At 46.7% G+C, this 20,652-nt stretch overlaps 1 protein-coding gene across 8 annotated transcripts in view; it reads right to left on the bottom strand.

Moving 5' to 3' along the window:
- Positions 1-18,864, bottom strand: part of LOC139754093 (calcium-transporting ATPase sarcoplasmic/endoplasmic reticulum type-like) — an 86,699-nt gene extending 67,835 nt beyond the window's left edge. For 4 of the 8 annotated variants that reach the window (XM_071671169.1, XM_071671168.1, XM_071671165.1 and 1 more), the window contains exons 1-3: positions 17,054-17,192; positions 5,427-5,604; positions 2,786-2,886 (exon numbers count right to left, since the gene is read on the bottom strand). In XM_071671169.1, coding sequence (XP_071527270.1) covers positions 2,786-2,886; positions 5,427-5,544 — 219 coding nt within the window. In that variant the 5' untranslated portion in view covers positions 5,545-5,604; positions 17,054-17,192. Of the gene's footprint in view, positions 1-2,785; positions 2,887-5,426; positions 5,605-12,493; positions 12,840-17,053; positions 17,193-18,765 lie in introns of those variants that run through there. The other 4 variants (XM_071671170.1, XM_071671164.1, XM_071671167.1 and 1 more) reach the window with 3 other exon arrangements.
- Positions 18,865-20,652: the final 1,788 nt, after the last annotated feature.

Below are 20,652 nucleotides of genomic sequence, written 5' to 3'. Positions count from 1 at the left end.
GTCAGAACTATACCCCTATAACCACCCAACAGACATTCATAACCCTCATCTTACTATTATACACCAGGTGTTATGGAAGTGACGAGACCCGCTTCATCCACAGCCTTTGGTAACCGTTAAAGACGAGGATCACAGTGGTCGTCTGCTGGCTGATGCTCGCATACAGTGAGGGATATGAGTCATTACTCCCAAGGTGTACTGGGTGTATATTACAAACCCTTCGCTATCCTTGTGTCGGTAAAAAAAAAAAGAAGTATCCAAACTTCCTGCTGGGTGACTAGTATGACATTGTAACCCCACCAACATAACGGAGCCTAGGACGCCGGACGCCTGATGCGAGATGGCAGTCAAGAATAATCAAACTCCAAAGTCCCCTTTGGTCCCGCAGTGGTGGCACAGGTGTCTGGCTCAGCGTGTGGCCTTCACCTGACACACGGAACACCTGACGCCTTATGTACATCCACACCCAATCATCGTGTACAGCACACACACACACACACACACAATCAGTGCGTTGAAAATTTCGCCCATGTACTGCCATCCCGCCAAGACGCGCATGACCCGTAAAGCTCATGTTTTAAGTTAGGCTCTCACAACACACCACCCACCATCCTTCAGCACGCCCTAACACTGCCTGGCCTCGTCCTGAGGGAGGTGCAACATGCATTCGACACATTGCAAATCGTTCAGGGCATAATTAGGTCTGTGACTAACTGCTACTCCAGCCGCCCCCCAGTGGCCTTATCAGGCTGTGTGTGGAAGATAAGTATGTCATCAATGGCATACCAGCAAGATAACGGAGGGGGACTCCCCCTAGATAAGAGGGCCAGCCCCATCTGCACCAGACACGTATGACTTGTTCGTGATGACATCATCATCACTTTATGAAGACCTCTTACATACACTGCAGACTGTTATACCAGTATATATACACCGTAGACTTGTACCAATATACGATGCAGACTGCTATACCAGGAAACAATGTACATTGTTATTACATGTAGACCGTTATACCAGCATACACATGGGATGCTTTTATACCAGTATACACTGTAGACTGTGATACCAGTATATACTGTATGTGGCTCCTACGTGGGTACGACGTCACTAGCAGAGAAGACACCTGCAAGGCCATCGTACCGTTACCATGGTGAGCGTAACAGCCACTGAAAGGCTGTACCGGGAAAGAGCTAAATGGTAACCGTGCCGTTGCCGTAACAAGCAATTGGTCACCGTACCGTTACCATGGTACATTAACAAGCAAATGGTCACCGTGCCATTACCATGGCGCAGTAACAAGCAACTGGTCACCGTACCGTTACCATGGTACATTAACAAGCAAATGGTCACCATGCCATTACCATGGCGCAGTAACAAGCAATTGGTCACCGTACCGTTACCATGGTACATTAACAAGCAAATGGTCACCGTGCCATTACCATGGCGCAGTAACAAGCAATTGGTCACCGTACCGTTAACCATGGTACAGTTACAAGCGAATGGCCAGAGTACCGTTACCATAATGCGGTGGAGCAATAAAATATATATTTTTTCTTTTCAAGTATATCCACCACTAATATCTCACAAATAATGTAGGTATAGCCCGAGTGCTAACAGGACCGCATTTTCTGCAACATAAACGCCTACGATATCCCACTAACATCATACGGCATGAGAGTAAATAAAACGGCAGGCCCCGACAAGGTTTATTTGATAGTAATGAGAGGTATAACATATATCTAAACCCCTGACTGCCTTTTCCTGCATGTTTTTTTCCTTGCAGGGATGGTCTTAGGACTGGTAGTTTGCCAAGGCACAACACCGACATTCAAGAAAAGAAAGAAGTCACCATCCGGAAATCATTCTCACATTTAGCTTGACGTCTGTAGTCTACCGTATGGAAATTACCATTCGAGACAAGGCTGTAAATCATATACAGAACCATTATGTAATCATCGATTCGCAGTATGGTTTTCGATGCAATCGTTCACGACGGAGATGCCTGTTCGATTGCTGTTATGACCCAGCATGTACGATGACTGTGAGGGGTTAAAAAGCGTAGGAACACTTATCTGTAGCGTCAGGCCTCAGGTTCGAACCCAAGCCCTCAGTGCTAGGGATGAGCTGGGAGCCATCCCAGTGCGGAGGAATGCCAGGGGATGAGGTTGTTCCCATCCCAATGCACCAAAACCAACCCCTCCCACTCCCTGCTGGACAAATGGAACGACGATATTAGCATGAGAGCTCTCTGCCACCTCCACCGTCGGCATTGCCCGCCGGGGGTGGGGGCAAGTTGCGGTGATGTTGACGACAGGAGGCTGTACGAGGGAGGTGGGCTGAGGCCTTAGGTCTGCATACACTCTCACACACCTCCGTCGGTCACACGACTTACTAAAGCTTCCGCGGATGGTACTCACGCCAGAGCCTCGCTCGCTCACGGAGACCGACCAAGTGCAAAAAAAAAAAAACATATTAGCGTGACGTCACCAGTGCCACGTACAAACCAACGCACGGCATAATGATACCCCGAAGCCAGCGAGACAAAACACACTGCTCCCGGTCATCTAGTATAACCCCAACTAGGGGCACCTCTTAACATGATCAACTTAACAAATACAAGATTAACCCCAACTGGGGCACTTTTTAACCTGATTAACTTGACAAATATATAAGATCTAAGTGGGCAAATGTGATTATACCCACAGCCCAAATGGGCGTTTTAGCCAAACGACCGCTGCCATCCCACACTTAGGCTAAAAAAGGGCACAAGAATTGAGACACTTACGAAGGAAATGATGGCTGCCAGAAGCAGGATTTTCACAAGCAAGTCGTCGAACTGTTCCAGGATCAGCTGCAGGAGAGACTTTCCCTCCTCTGCCGGTAATTCTGTGGGAGGAATGAAGAAGGAAGAGATTATTATCTCCAGCGCTGACTGGACGGGGTGTGGGGGGTGGGGGATACGAAAGAAAATAAAGAATTATACTTGATAACATGTGTGTGTGTGTGTGTGTGTGTGTGTGTGTGTGTGTGTGTGTGTGTGTGCGACGGTGCGATCCTTGAGCCACACGATACCAGCCTTGGGTACGACGGTGCGATCCTTGGCTGTACCGTCGTGTTAGGGGATCATGTACACCGTTCTGCTCCAACGTCGTACCCTCTCACTTAAGGGGCTAATTAAAGGTAATGGAGAGGAGTGGTGGCGGTGGTGGTGGTTGTGGGAGTGGTGGAGGCGAGAGGGAGGGAAGGAGGGGTGGAGGGGAACGCGCCATACTGGGGCCAGCATCGGCAGTAAGGGGGGAGGGGGGAAAAGGGTGGAAGGGTGAGGAGGAGGAGTGGAGTGCCCAGCATGCTAGTGCCAGTGGTGCCCCGGCCAAGACCCGGCCCACGCCCTCCCGCCCAAATAGCACAGTCGCCTCCCTAGTGGCATCATCTACGGACGGGCACCAAGGACGCTACTAAGATCAGGTTCCTCTATCTTGAGGGTCGAACATCACCACGCCCTCCCGCCTTAACCCACCCAGCTCCTCCTCCAGTCATCAACCCGGGCTACTGGTAGTCAGAGAGAGAGAGAGAGAGAGAGAGAGAGAGAGAGAGAGAGAGACTGTCTGTCTGTCAGGCCAAACACATACGTATAATTGCACTATGCTGTATTTCATGAAGAAAAAAAAATATGAACCCTAAATGCATATGAACACACACAAACACACACGTTTTCAGCAAACATTTTCCCATTCACATTAGCCAAATTGGATTGCGCGAGTATCTTTGTTATTTCTTTACCTACTAGCACCTCTTAACCTAAACACTATGTATGTATATAATACACAGAGACTTTTTTAAGGCCCATTTACACAAAGACTTTTTCAGGTCCCATTTACACAAGACTTTTTCAGGTCCCATTTACACAAAAGGCCTTTTCAGGTCCCATTTACACAAAAGACCTTTTCAGGTCCCATTTACACAAAAGGCCTTTTCAGATCCCATTTACACAAAAGGCCTTTTCAGGTCCCATTTACACAAAGACCTTTTCAGGTCCCATTTACACAGGACTTTTTCAGATCCCATTTACACAAAAGGCCTTTTCAGATCCCATTTACACAAAAGACCTTTTCAGATCCCATTTACACAAAAGGCCTTTTCAGGTCCCATTTACACAAAAGGCCTTTTCAGGTCCTATGTACACAAAAGACCTTTTCAGATCCCATTTACAACAAAAGGCCTTTTCAGATCCCATTTACACAAAAGACCTTTTCAGATCCCATTTACAACAAAAGACCTTTTCAGATCCCATTTACACAAAGGCCTTTTCAGGTCCCATTTACACAAAAGGCCTTTTCAGATCCTAAGTACACAAGACCTTTTCAGATCCCATTTACACAAAAGACCTTTTCAGGTCCCACTTACACAAAAGACTCCTTCAGGTCCCATTTTACGGTATTTCTGTCCTGGCATTTTACAGTATCATCTGACCAACATTGCTGGCAATATTGTAAATGGAGGCACGGTGATGACGACACCCCTCACCCATCTTCACTTATGAACAGTGTTGCTCTGGATGTCCTAACTGACCGTTCCCCCCCACGTGTCATGCAGGTCCCTCTACACTATCCGTCCCCCCAGGTGTCATGCAGGTCCTCTACACCGTCGCTGCCCCAGGTGTCATGCAGCAGTTCCCTGTATACCGTCCGTCCCCACAGAGTCATGCAGGTCTCCTACGACGTCCTTCCCCCAGGGGTCATGCAGGTCCTCCTGTATATCATATAGCCCATCCCCCAGGCGTCATGCGTGCCCCTTCATATACTGAACTACCGGGTCAGAGACATCCCCACATGACACGTAGGACCAATCTACTTTCTCGGGTCTACGTCCTGTAATAATGTCAGGACCTCCTATTCCAGGTGGACACTACAATCCTAAGACCTCCCTGTCTCTGCCTAATAGGCACTGTACCAGAAGTGTCCTGGGTGTTCCTACACTGTACCAGGGGTGTCCTGTGTGTTCCTACACTGTACCAGGGGTGTCCTGTGCGTTCTTACATTGTACCAGAAGTGTCCTGGGTGTTCCTACACTGTACCAGGGGTGTCCTGGGTGTTCCTACTGGACCAGAAGTGTCCTGGGTGTTCCTACTGGACCAGAAGTGTCCTGGGTGTTCCTACATTGTACCAGAAGTGTCCTGGGTGTTCCTACACAGTACCATAAGTGTCCTGGGTGTTCCTACACTGTACCACGGGTGTCCTGGCTGTTCCTACACTATACCAGGAGTGTCCTGGATGTTCCTATAAGTGTATGACAAGTGCCCTGGTTGTTCCTACACTGTACCAGGAGTGCCCTGGTTGTTCCTACACCGTCCCACAAGTGTCCTGGGTGATCCTACCCAGACCCACACGTTGGCACACCCAGGCCTAAGCCGGCCAGAGTCAACTCACCGTTGGGGCCATATTTTTCTTGGTACTCCTTCACCTGGGCGTCGGTAAGGCCATGCTCCGCCTTGACCCCGAACTTCGCGATCACATCCTCGTAGGGGAAGCAATGTCCGTCCTCCATGGTGGCTAGGTTATGGCGGGCGATCTATTCACTCACTTGTTCCCTCCACAATCTGCTACTCTGGAAACCCAAACAGAAAGAACCGATATTAGTAATCTAATTCAATACACATACATTCATAAATACACGATATCATAATACATACATACATACATACATATATATATATATACACACACATACCATACGGTATATAATGAAACCAGCGTAGCCTAGTCGCTATTTTTCGCATGGCCTCACCAATAAGGCACAATTATATCTTTCACAAATTTCGCCTTTCGTTATGATTGTATCAACTCACTATAGTGCTCACTAGTGGCAGGAGCCCTAAGAATATTGCCGTAGTCACGGCCGTTACTATAAATATCCATAATATATTCCTGTGCCCGCAAAATGAGTGTTGGCGATGTAATTATCTGAACGGGGTTAAAAAAAAAAAAAAATACACTCGAATGTCCTCCTGTAATTTGTTATAACGAGTTTCAACCTGACTGGGGTGGAGGTGGGAGAGCGCGGCGTGTTTAGGATCCGTTTAAAGACTTGACAGTTTACCAAGGAGGAGTTTTTTAAGTTGACTGGAATGGCAGCGTCGCCCTAGAGATATCCCCGGGGCCCTGGACGAAAGGCGTAAACATGCGAGGAGGAAGACCACGATCAAGATCCTAAGCACGGCGTAGCGTAGATATACCTGTACAGCGTATATTATGCGTAAACCCTCATGCTACTACCTAGGCTGGCCACACACACACACACACACACACACACACACACACATTAGAACTCCCTCCCGACATAGGATAGATCCATATAATCACTGATGTAATCCACCTCCATCCCACCACCCCATTACCCCATAAGAAGATCATGGGTTCAATAACGCTGCTCAGTACATTTCCGCGCCTGGACCGTGCGGGACACGTCCGTAAACAAGTCATTACATAACGTCTGCGAGCTGAAGATCTAGTAGTGTGCGCTCACCTTTCCGTCGGCTGACAACGGAACGAGGCAAATCTGTGCAGTCTCGAGTGTGGCGGGAGTGTGGTGGAGAGCGAGTGTGGTGGAGAGCGAGTGTGGTGGGAGTGCGGTGGAGAGCGAGTGTGGCGGGAATGCGGTGGAGAGCGAGTGTGGCGGGAGTGTGGAGGAGAGCGAGTGTTGTGGAAGTGTGGTGGAGAGCGAGTGTTGTGGAAGTGTGGTGGAAAGCGAGTGTTGTGGAAGTGTGGTGGAGAGCGAGTGTTGTGGGAGTGTGGTGGGAGTGCGGTGGAGAGCGAGTGTGGCGGGAGTGCGGTGGAGAGCGAATGTAATGGGAGTGCGGTGGACAGCGAGTGCGACGGGAGTGTGGTGGAGAGCGGGTGTGGCGGGAGTGTGGTGGAGAGCGAGTGTCGTGCAAGGTGGTGGAGAGCGAGTATTGTGGGAGTGTGGTGGAGAGCAAGTGTTGTGGGAGTGTGGTGGAGAGCGAGTGTGGCGGGAGTGTGGTGGACAGCGAGTGTGGCGGGAGTGTGGTGGACAGTCAGCTTCCTGTTGACCTCCACGCGAGCCAGGCAACTGCAATCCCCGTGACGAGAGTCTTCACAACTCTTTGCGATATCGAGACTACAAGTGTTGTGGCAGATATTATCCATCAGGGCGAAAATACGCTACATGAACCGCATCCCACAACGACTCCCGTCAGAGATGTGGGAACTACGGTTACTGGGAACGACTGAAATCGCTTCACCTCCTCCCTGAAGCGCAGATCCAGGCGTACAAGTACAAGAAACGCACTGAAAACTCCGTTTCTTCGTATGTTAGCTGAGACGACGCGGGCAGCTGAAGCCATAATCAAGGCCATCACATTGACGCTATAGATATATAACTTAGCCTGAGCCGGGTACCCAATATATCAACCAACCCCTAGGGATGGATGAACAGCTGGGTTGACTGTGGATTGACTGCCGCAACCCGGATTCGAACCTACGCGCTCGACCCTGGGCGACCCGTGAATGCGTCACGGTCAGTCTATCCATATCGTCGACATGAAACTATCAAGACAGCGCCAGGAACATCAAAAAGTGTCATAAACAATGAGAAAATAATAATATGTTCAAAACATTACCTCTACTATGAGAAACATCACACACAACCACACTGTGGAGGAATTCAAGGAGACAGCGTTCAAGGATCTAGTGGGCGGGGTCTTTAACAAGATGGGGTGGGGACGTCTGAAAGGAGCGTCAGTTGCTGTTTGAAGATGACACGGCCCTGATGGAAGACTTGATGGACAACTGTAGGGTCTGATGTCCGAGTCTGGGTGAGAGCGTGAGAGGAGGAAGTCCTTATAGTTTATGTGAATAAAAGTAAGGTAATGAGGAGGTGTGTGTGTGTGTGTGTGTGTGTGTGTGGGCGGGGGGAGGGAGGCAGGTTGGTTAGAATGAGCGTTTGAATGAGGAGAGCCAGAGGCAAGTTTTGGCGCTCTAGATATCCGTGAGTGTGGAAGTGGCAGCGGATGGAACCATGGAGGATGAAGTGAACCACAGGGTGAGGGAGGAGGCACTGGTCCTGGGTACATCACTGAGGAGTGTGTTGGAAGGAGAGTTGGCCGCTGTCTGTATGGGCAAAGATGGGTCTGTGTCACCGTTTCCTAGTGGTGATTCTGCATTTATGATGTAACGTATTCGTTGTGATTCTCTGCATATATATATATATATATATATATATATATATATATATATATATATATATATATATATATATATACTGATTGAGTATACGATTTGTGTATCTTTCTCCCAACAAAGGAAATGTTTTCATGTCTTCTTACTGGCTACTTCTGTTTACTCAGGGGTAGAATGATGCGTAGTGAAGATGAGGTTGTATAATAAAGATAAGGGCGCAGAGGAGACGAGTGGTGAATGAGGGCGACCTTTGAACTGACCCCGTAAGATGATCCAAGATGGATTCAAGGTCAGCTGAAGAAGCTAGCACCTAGCTAGCATCTGTGTAACCTATGTCCTTCAACACACACACACACACACACACACACACACACACACACACACACACACACACTTGGAAAGCAGCCGTGTGCATGCCCACCCATACTACCATATATGCTTAAGAATACAAGGCTGATTTCGGATGCAACCCGCTACCCTCCCAGCTCCATCTGTGTACAAGGTCCGCAGGTGAGGCCCTTCTGGTCTACTGGCCGTCTGCTGCTGCTGCTGCCTTGCGTCTCTTCCCTCCAATAAACAGACCTGACAGGTCTGTTTATTGGAGACATCATTTCTGAGGAAGTCCAGTGGTCTTCTCAAGAGGTTCCACGTATTGCTGGTGAGGTCAACGCGACGCGCGGACCTCTGAAGACTCCGCTGGTTTTCATTTTACTTCCAATATCAACTCTCGTCTTAAGGATCTAACGTAAACGTTCTTCCCAGTCTGTCAATCCAGCACCGGATTACCTCGGTGTGGGGTGCGAGTCTGGGACTGATCCTTGCAGTGCTCCCTACGTGACTGATATGTTCCGTGTTTGCGTTTTACTGAGCATATTTTTTGTACACAGGTAAGTGCGTGAGTACACGAGAGAACACACACACAAGTACAAAAGAAAATCTTAAACGCCAACCAATTCGCATGAAAGAAAACTAAAATAACTTCTAAAAAGACTATAAACTTCACGTCCAGACCAACATACCAGCCCTCTCCGCCTACAACAAGGTTTACCGACCTCACATTAGCATTAACAACCCTCTCATCCTCCACCTGCCAACCAGGTAGGAGTCATTCTTAAACGTCGCTCCAGACCAGACCAGGTGCACGGCATGCACAAAAAATCATGAGGTGCGACATCCGTCATTCGGGTACACCGAGCCATCGAATGGGGGAGGCAGGTCAGAGACCGAAATGCGAGGGTAACAGTCACAGTCTTCTACGTAAGGCAAACCACCTCTCAACGCCAACACGATCGGTGTACGTACCTTCCATCCCGCACAAAAAGAGAAACACCACCTTAAACATCAGGAGTACAAGTCTTCAATAAATTAACTTGCGATCATGAGGAAGACCATGGGATGTAAGAAGGAGAAGTATAAGGTCCTAGATAAATACAAGCAGAGTGTGTACGACACCAGCGAGCCGCGGCGTCCAACAGTTCGGTCGATCAGCGACTCAACCTGGCAGCCTTGGACCCAACTCGGCTGTGGAGGTAGAGGGGCCCCCAAGTAACCTCTTCCTCCCACACTTCCCTCACCTGCTACTAGACAAACCCATACCTACTTTCCCTCAAAACTCGATTTCCAATTGCTCAATTTTCCCTGTTCGTCTCCATCCCCATTTTCGCCTGTCCTCTGACCCATATCTTGCGCTGCCGACACATTTTCCTCTTCCAAAGAATGTGCCTCGCGTCTTTTCTCAACCTCTTCCTCCCACGCACATCTCATTCGTTTTCCTCCTCCCTCGCGATTAAAGCAAACTTTCCTTCTTCTCTTTTTTTTTATCCTAGCCATCTATATTTGCGGAATGAACCGAGTGACTTCAGAAAACAAAACTGAATAAAAGTGTTCAACTCAACGGATGAATTTCTGATGACCTCTCCCTTTGTTATAAGTCACATTGTGGGTTGACGGATGAAGCGAAGGCTGGCTTTGGTCTACCATCTTATCACATGATCCGCTTCTTACATCATCACGACACTGAATGGATCCCTCACGCTGTACAGTCACCAATAAGCAAAACCATAACTCCTCCATACACCGAATATATATGGGATCATCACAGAAGAATAAAGCACTTGAAGAAATGGAAGCTTACGTCGTTCCTACATGGCAGAAGCTCAGCCACATAAAATTACTCATAATCAATTTGATCTTCGAGAGCCATTGCAAGACAAAGAAAAATCAAGTCATTCACCTACTGGCAAAAACACCTAATACTTCAGCGAACTGAGCGCTGGTCATCAACGAAAATAAGATTAAATATCATTCGTGTACAAGGTACTTCCATCGCTGGACACTCCATATCTTAACGACCTGGGTAGCTCTGCTTATCTCTCGCATTACACCGATCTCTTTGGCCTAGTAGTGCTATCTCTCGGGAGATAAAACAATACAAACATCATAGTCTTAACGAGGCTGTCTCTTCAGACTTTCACGTTAACGAGAAGTCTCACCGGTTCGCGCAAAACACTGGTTTGAAGACGTACAAAGTACAATGAAGGGGCATTACTATGAACACCAAGTGGTTGAGGAAGTCATTTGAATGACTTGTCTGATACGGCGTATCGCACGTGACGTGTAAACATAATAAACATTAGTGGCTTGGCTTCTGATTACAACCTTAGTAGTAACTGATTTATTTCTTAATATCCAAATAATGCGAAACACATCAGACTAAGGTTCAGCTTAATCATTTTTGAGCAATCCTTGAAGAAAAGCCATAATTTCTATGGCGCAACAGGAAGTAGGGGGTTAAAGTTTTTCTATATCACTAAAATCACCATAATTGTAAAAATAAAGTTTGTGTTTCAACATATGGGTGAGGTTCTGGGTGAAGCCATACCACAGACTATCACTATAAACATTGTACCATGGAATAAGTTGAAGTTTTACCCTTTCAAAGTAAGACGCTGTATATGATCGTTTACAAGCACAAACATACTGTAAATTATATATATATATATATATATATATATATATATATATATATATATATATATATATATATATATATATATATAAAGATGTTTATCGTATCTCATTTGTTACAACTCTCGTAAAAGATGTCTCTACGTGTACCTTATGAATAGTGTATATTAATTACATTTAGCTATGGAGATCTTGCTCATTCTGATGATGTAGCATCTTAACTTTCACATTTGTTAAAAGCAATTAAAATAATTACTGAAAACTTATCGAATCCGTTATGGGCGAAGCTTAAAAATGTTTAATCAATGGATGAGTCATACCAGCTGTATAATATACTAAAACTGCAAACTTTCGCTTTGTGATTCGACTTCTTATCTCCTTGAAAAACCTAATTTACAAAACGAGATGAATAAAGGCAAGAGTTCGGACGAAGTCACACAACTGGTTGACACTGAAGGACTCATTTACCAACCAGTCAAACACAACATACATGGCACACTGCCACACTTTGCCTCAACAAGGTCAAACTATGCTGCCTGGCGAGCAGCAAAGGTTGCTCTCCAAGATAAACGTCTGGCTCATCAACTAACAAATTACTCTTTTCATAATGCCAACATCATTTTCCTCCATGATGCTTCATATAAGTAGAAATACTAATATCCAAGAGGAAAACAAGAATATGGCAAGCATACACCGTTTTTATCTCATAGAATAACTTAGTACAAATCATTAAATGACGCTTCTATTTTCTTTGCAAGTAATTTTGTACAAAATATTAGTATCTTATCATTATCTACGAAATATAAAGTACTGATACACTTCTCAAGCTGACAGATAAACATAAAATTTACAAAAATAACTTTTTTACAAAGTTGATGGTATATATATATATATATATATATATATATATATATATATATATATATATATATATATATATATAACCACGTCATTACGGTTTTCTTACAAGTAACAAATATGGAAATATCATTCTTACTGGTTTTGATACCTGTGTATATATCTTTTATATATATGAATAAATCGTACATGCTTCACAGAGGCATGATCATAAACACCAAATCAAACTCAATAAAACCCTTTTATCTTTCCTTTCTTTTAATATACGCTTAACTTAGCTTTACATGTCAAATGTTACACTATTCTAATATACTACGAACTACAGTATCTACTACACATACCTCTATTTATAGCATATATACTACACATGGCACTAACTATAGTATATATACTACACATGGCTCTAACACATACGAACTTCGAAATATTAATTACCGTAGGATTCGTGTCAGGTACCGATTTAGCACCCTTACCTTGTCATTAGCTGACGATATTTATTTGCTCTTTTCATTAACTATGTCAATCATTCTCACTTGAGTGGTAAAGACCTGACTCAGATGCTGGGGCAGTTCCTGGCTCGCAGCTGATGATGACGGAACGGCACTGGATCTTAACAGCGTCCCGACAAACACAATTATTTAACAACTAATACCTTGGCTAAAATTAGCACGTCAAAGTGTTTTTAACACAATGCACCACCATATCCACGACAATCTGACGCGGCGGACGCAACTGAATATCGACACACGACTTTACTCAAGTGAGATTTTCCATTTACGTTCGTGCGACACACCCTCCACAACCTCAAGAAAAACACTGAGCGGACTACAGCCACGTACGGGCGTCCCACGGAAAACAGATGAAATAGGAGCTGCGTACTATGATCCGTGCGCTCAATTCTGTGCTCCACGGGAAACTAACCGCAGAAACAAGTCTCCAATTCTACTCCTAAGCAATCAATTGAAACCTAATCCTACCCAGGTGTCTGATAACGCACACACTTCTCCCGATAATATATAATAATACTCATGATGCAAGAAGCAGACGACGCAGCTACAGCTGATTCCTCGCTCACCAAAATACCGGATGTTCGGCAGTATGTTGACTCTAAAACATGCGAGCAGTTATCTGTGACTATACATACAAACTGCAAAAGGACATTAAACACCACAAGCTGATAACTGTAAGACAATACTGCAGTAAATATTCATGTATATTAAGCTTTACAGAGTTGCCGAGCAGCTTAAACGTGATGCTCAATGTGGATTGCTATGATTGGCTCGTGGAGTGTGACGTATGCTCAAGGCAGCTCTCATTGGTCCACACGCGGGGGGCTTAAAATAGTATAAACCCTTTCCCAGTGCGCGAAGTTCAAATGAAGTTCATTTTTGGCCTACATGGTACCAGCTACCTTGGGATAGCCGGCGTGTTTAGAAATATCTTAAACGAACAAGCAGCGCGGTTTCTTCCCAGTTGCCAAAGTCAGCGGCGACCTTGACAATACGAAGAAGTCAAGAACCATTGTCGTATATAAATTCAGCACGCCATGCTTATATACACACCGTCACATTACGTAATGTGTGTGAGTCAACCACACTAGTGGCTCACTGTAACATGATATGACTTGGAATCTATTTATGGAACACTAGCAAAATGTATATATATATATATATATATATATATATATATTTTTCCTCATTAGCAAATCGTTCAAAGATTGTGAAGGAATACATTTTAAAATACAGTATGATATATATATATATATATATATATATATATATATATATATATATATATATATATATATATATATATATATATAAGTGCACAAGTGCCAGCACATACAGATCACAATGATATATTTTGATGGGCTGAATAATATGTGGCTTTTAAGATGATAATATAAAAACCAAGAATAGCGACTTGTTTTCATATGGAGTTACTAAAATTCAAATTCGATTCCACCTACAAAACGCGATTTCCTACAATAATGAAAAGTGTGACAACAATGTAGCTGAGGACTGAACTAATATACAGAAAAAAAAATGCGATCTTCAAATAACTCGTTTAAAAAAAAAGCTTTGAATATTCATATTCTGTTGTTGTCCCGTGGGTTATATTATTTTTTCAACAGATTATTCATCTCTAGTCTCTGAGGATTATTCAACTTTCTCTTAATATTTCACACTACTGGAAAAATGTAGTGAACAATGAGCAGTATTTGCTATTTCTTTCGCGCACTTCTAAAATAAACGTAAGAAACACGTCACTGATACGTTGATTTCATGCAAATCATGCACAAGAACACCTCATATTTCTTTCATGATATAAATTGCCATGTAATACCAATTTCCATTTAATTGGATACACGTTTCATTGTAAATTAAGTAAAAAAAAAAAAAAGTTTACATCATCATGTCTTGAAACTGTACCCAACTGCCTCATACGTCCTCTAAGTTCTAAATAAAGTTTGGGTGCCTTTCCGTTATCTCGAGGCCAGAACACACACCCACCACTCCCCCGGACCCACGCGAGAAGGTTCAAAGTCCTCGTTACCCCGATAGCAGCGATAGGCCGTGTTGTGGACGAAGGGTAAGGGCGTCATCAATGGCAGCTGATGACTAGCGCTGAGCGGGAATGCCTCGCTCATGGGGAGGGAAACAATAGCAAGACCGAATCCATCCTGTGAAGAGGGTTGGAACGGGTTTCGATCTTGCTTCCCTCGGAGGGTTAGAATACGCTTGGTGCCTTCAGTATAGCGCGCGTGCCGCCCTGAACATCAGATGGGCATTAGGGACCTGTTATTTGCTCAGTCTTTAGCGGCTATAGGACTGCCGCTTATCTCTACATTGAAGGTGCGTATGGACACTAAGGACCTTGCTCAAAGATCCTTCCATTAGTTAATAGACCAGAGTCTTGTTCGTTATGAAAACTGACCGGACAAATTGATAATACATTCTTCCCCCACCCCCCTTCTCTCTCTCTCTCTCTCTCTCTCTCTCTCTCTCTCTCTCTCTCTCTCTCTCTCTCTCTCTCTCTCTCGATCACCTGTGGCGTTGGAGGATGAGTGACCCAAACCACACCAGTTGTAGCGCCAGTATTGACCTGCTCCATACTGCCTCAGGCAGTCAGTATTGACCTGCTCCACACCACTTGACGCACCATGACTGACCTGTTCCACATCACTTGAAGCACCAGTATTGACCAGCTCATCACTACATGAGGCACCAATATTGACCAGCTCCTCACCACATGAGGCACCAGCATTGACCTGTTCCTCACCACATGAAGCACCAATATTGACCAGCTCCTCACCACATGAGGCACTAGTATTGACCTGTTCCTAACCACATGAGGCACCAGCATTGACCAGCTCCTTACCACATAAGGCACCAGTATTGACTTGTTCCTAACCACATGAGGCACCAGTATTGACCAGCTCCTCACCATATGAGGCACCAGTATTGACCAGCTCCTCACTACATGAGGCACCAGTATTGACCTGTTCCTCACCACATGAGGCACCAGTATTGACCAACTCCTCACCACATGAGGCACCAGTATTGACCTGTTCCTCACCACATGAGGCACCAGTATTGACCAGTTCCTAACCACATGAGGCACCAGTATTGACCAGCTCCTCACCACATGAGGCACCAGTATTGACCTGTTCCTCACCACATGAGGCACCAGTATTGACCAGCTCCTCACCACATGAGGCGCCAGTATTGACCAGCTCCTCACCACAAGAGGCACCAGTATTGACCTGTTCCACACCACATGAGACACAAGTATTATCCAGCTGCACACTAACTCTGGCTGGGAGTGACCCGCTCCACACTAACTCTGGCTGAAGGTGACCTGCTTCACACTAACTCTGGCTGAAGGTGACCTGTTCCACACAAACTCTGGCTGGGAGTGACCCGCTCCACACTAACTCTGGCTGGGAGTGACCCGCTCCACACTAACTCTGGCTGGGAGTGACCCGCTCCACACTAACTTTGGCTGAAGGTGACCTGCTTCACACTGACTCTGGCTGGGAGTGACCTGTTCCATACTAACTAACACTAGCTAGGAGTGACCTACGCTACACTAACCCTGGCTAAGGGGTGACCTGCTCCACACTAACTAACTCTGGCTGGGAGTGACCTGTTCCACACTAACTAACACTAGCTAGGAGTGACCTACGCCACACTAACCCTGGCTAGGGGGTTACCTGCTCCACACCTAACTAACTCTGGCTAGGAGGGACCTACTCCACACTAACTCTATGGCTGGGAGGGAGTTGTTCCACACTAACTCTGGCTGGGAGTGACCTGCCCCACATTAACTAGCCTCCCCAGTGTGTTGCAACCATAGCCTGACCCGGACTACACCGGCCACACCTTTTACTGGACACCTTTGTCACGCACTCACTCGGTGCCTCGAACGCACTCACTCGCCTCTTCCCATCCACTCATCCCACGCTCACACAAGGCCTCGGGGGAGGGGGGAAAAAGCCACAGATGTCATTTTCATCACTTTAATCCTTCGCACTCAAGAACATTTTGCTCTAGCGTCAGCAGAGGACTCTGATCGTTTCCGTCTCACTTGGGATCAAAGACGGACTAGCACACCGGGTATTGATCACATCCTTAATATCCATCCAGTTGGGGGCGGCCGCGTCCACGACTGGCGCTGCTGCCCGAGCGTAGCAGGAGCTGAGGGAGGTAGGGCACGGGGGCAGGCACCAGCCACCCACTGTGTGCGCCCGGTAAGCTCACACAGGCTCCTCCTCACCACGGCAATGCACTAGTCCTGTGTCGTGAGGGAGAGAGAGAGAGAGAGGGGGAGAGGGAGGGATACGACACCCCCCCAGTCTACGATGATGAAGTCCTGATGGCTCGTCCTTTGCGAGCGGTTTAAATTCACATTTCACACATGAGACTGATTCTTCTTCTTATTATTATTATTTTTTGTTTCTTTCTAGAGACACTCGAGGTACAAGGATGAGAATGGCACTCACGTCTTGCTCCTGCCTGCTGTTCACTTACCTAAGGACACGCACCTGGGCCCAAATGACTGGCTCCCAGGAAAGAGACACAGAAAAGGAAAAGGAACGCCCGCCTTGCCCTGTCCCGCCCAGGAACAAGTGAGAACTCTAAGCCTACCCCTGTTCTTTTTAAAACCTTGGGTGCCTGGTCTGCCCTCTAGCGGCGGAAGGTGCTGGCAGCGGGCCGGCTTGGGCTCTGCCAAGAGCCGGTGTTGCCCGACTCTCTCTCCCTCTATGGCAATCTTTCCACGCTCCCCTAACTACCAGCATATCAGGGCGGCCCACCTGCCCCCACGCTCCCTGCTCCAAGTCCTACCGCCGCGACTGACACGCCCGTCGCTTCCCCGATGCCCCACATGCAAAGCAGCCTCGGGCGCGGTCATTGACAAACACGAAGTTGGGGGGGAGGAAAAAAAAATCACCAGATTCACCTGCCGCGGCCTCTCCGGTATCGCGGTCCTGGCCGCGGGCCTCACAGGTGATGCCCTGCGCTTGGCACGGGGCACCCGGGACGCACACCAGTGAAGGTTAAGACTCAGCACATACCTTAACACCAACACCCCAGCCTCCTCCTCCTCCTCCTTCTTCTCCGTAGGTGAGGCATCCCCCCCAAAGCCTTCCATAACCCGTCATGGCTACACTGTGCGGACTGTCGTGGACGGTGTAGCTGTACGATAGAGATCGTAGCGAAGAGTACAATGTACGCAGTAAGGATCGTCCTGGACAGTTACGATTTCGCACACTGAGGATCGTCGCAGACTCATGACTGTACGCTCAGGATTGTCGTGGACCGTACACCTGCACAATGTGGATTGCTGCCGACTTGTGTCTATTTGTACAAGGCTGAGGATCACAACATGAACAGTATAACTGTACAATGAGGACCGTCATGGGTTGTAATAACTGCACTGTAGGGGATGTTGTGGACTACTGACTGAAATTGTGAAATGCTCGAGTGAAGAGTAAACACCTTCGTGAAATGAATGAAGTAGAAGGAAAAGAAGAAAGAATAAGAATCAGAAAAGAAGTAGAAAGAAGAAGAAGAAGAAGAAGAAGGAGAAGAGGAAGAAGGAGGAGGAGGAGGAGGAAGGAGGCCTTCTCATGGATTGCGTGGGTCGAGGGGACACCGTTGTTGGGCTGCATGGACAAGGACCAGGCACTCCTCGTGGACTGCATGAATAAAGAAAATCGTGAACTAAATGAGGAATGAGCAGACACCACCGACCACACGAACACATACATCAAGCCTTCAGCAAAACCAAGAGAACGACCTCCACTGTTTCTAAGAGACTGAATCCCTCTCTCCATGCACTGCGCGAGAATCGTAATCGAAGACACCCCTCCAAACTCAAAAAGACGGGGGAAGGATGCTCCCAGCTCGGCGGTGAGGGCGTGAGATGAGTGGGACAGGCGACAGGCAACGCCACCAGCCACCGGTAGAGCGCAGCGGGCTAAAGAGAGTCGTAAAGACGCCGGTAAGGCGTTAGTACGAGGTGACCCGACTATGGGGAGCCGTCGGAGGGCAAGCAATTAAATAAATAGGCAGATGTATAACTCATCCTTCGCTTTCCACTGATCTCAATCCACCTGCTATCCTCGTCCTTGAAGCTGGTGATGCCAGAGAGACTGAAGGCTTTCCACTGCTAATCAGACCAGGGTTAAGTAGCCTCTGTAAGCTCTTCCTTAATATTATAATAAGAGCTGCGACCTTACAAGGAGAGGAGGGGAACTTCAGGTTTCTGAGGAGAATATCCACTTCGGGCCAGATCTGGGCTTCGAGGAGGGTGACTGCGTTGCTTGAAAGCACAGGCACGAATGCCAGATTGTAAAACACGGACGTTGTGGTCCGGCGTGTTGTCAAGGAGCGGTATTACACACTGGATCTACATTCCTCCTCCGTCCGTCATTTACTTGTGCCATTCTTGAAACTCACGCTCGCGAAACAGTCGTCCGTGATTGCTGTATTACGTGGCATATGGTCGATCAATAGAATCCCTTTGACCTTCCCGAAAAATGAGGTCATGATCTTGCCAGCCGAGGATTACGCTCGCAACTTCACGAGGAAGTTGGAGATGTTCCGCTAAATATCCACCACTGCCTGGCTTCCAACTTGAAGTCAGTCAAGGTCGTAAGGAAGATCCAGTAGGTCTCATGCCCCTGTAACCAGACGAGGAGGAAAGTCGGCTGGACAAGCAAAGGTTCCACACAGTACCTTGCGACTGGAGACACACACCCCCCTCTGGAGTTGATCCTCAGTATCCATCCTGCCCAAACTTTAAAGTCTCGGACGAATGCTCCATGGGTGATGATAGGCACAAGACGTCTGTGAGAAATCCCTACTTGTTCACCGCTACTTTCCCGTTACTTTCGTCGGTTTTATGATGTACCAATCTGCAGTGAACAAAGTCCTCGTCTTGGGCCACAGCAGCCTCATCTGCGGCACCCAGGATGCCCTCCTGACTTGGGATTAACTTGACGTCAAGACTCACACGGCCGCTGCGAGGGGAGGGGTCCACTCTGTTACTGTGGTGTATGAAGGGACGCCATCGCCACACGACCAGCAGCCGCTGCTGGGTGGATATCCGTCACACACAAGACAACTTCTGCGGACGAGAACTTCATAACACTGCGAGGATAACCTCTGTCACTATCCACAAGTCTCGCGGTTGCCAAACTGAAGTTCTCAGTACAAAACAAGACATCGTACCATAACGGTGAAATGAATTCAAGCTGGTATCCAGAGGTTTAACACTATATTAGCCACATCTCCCACAAGTTCTCCCGTCATACTGAACCGCTAGCAAATTTGACTGCCCCACGTCCGTACGAACGCACGTTGGAGTTGCCCAGTTTGGGTTAAGTTCGCCACGCTGGTAAGCTTCAAAAAACATTTCCTTGACCCTCAGTAACCCCAGCGCTCGCGGGGTTTATGAGCAGCGACTTTTATCAGTTATCAAATCCAGAGTTCTATACCTGCAGGAGGACAGGTATTTGACCTCGGGCGCTGCGGGTCAACAAGCAGAGCTACGCCACACGTGCCTGGGGCTGGCCGGGAGCCAGACGTCCCTCTCTCTGTCTGTATGTGGCGACCAGACTAATTCTCCTGCACGCCATCTTTATACATTCAAAAATGACCCGAATTTATCAAAGCATTAAAACACCTCACAAAAACTCTCAGAAAACGGGGATATATATATATATTCCTTTGAGTGCCACGGGGAAATGGAACACGATCAGTTCCCAAGTGTACTTTCGTGTAGTAATCACATCATCAGGGGAGATACGATACAAAAAAAGAAATATAACAGTTAGTTGATACGCAACGAGAAGACGAATCTAGGATGCTATTTGGTAAACAAGTGACTACCCGACATATATATATATATATATATATATATATATATATATATATATATATATATTTCTTTTTTCATACATATTCCCCACTTCGCGTGTTAGCGAGGCAGCGTTCAAGAACAGATGACTGAGCCTTAAAGAGAAAACTCCTCACTTGGCTCCACTCTGTGTTCCTTCTTTTGGAAAAAATAAAACAGGATGGGGGGGATTTCCAGCCCTCCCGCTCCCACACATTTCAGTCGC

This window comes from Panulirus ornatus, chromosome 16 (assembly GCF_036320965.1).
Source record: "Panulirus ornatus isolate Po-2019 chromosome 16, ASM3632096v1, whole genome shotgun sequence".
NCBI lineage: Eukaryota > Metazoa > Arthropoda > Malacostraca > Decapoda > Palinuridae > Panulirus > Panulirus ornatus.
Note: the sequence above shows the minus strand (reverse complement) of the source record. Positions and strands in the feature narration are given on the sequence as shown.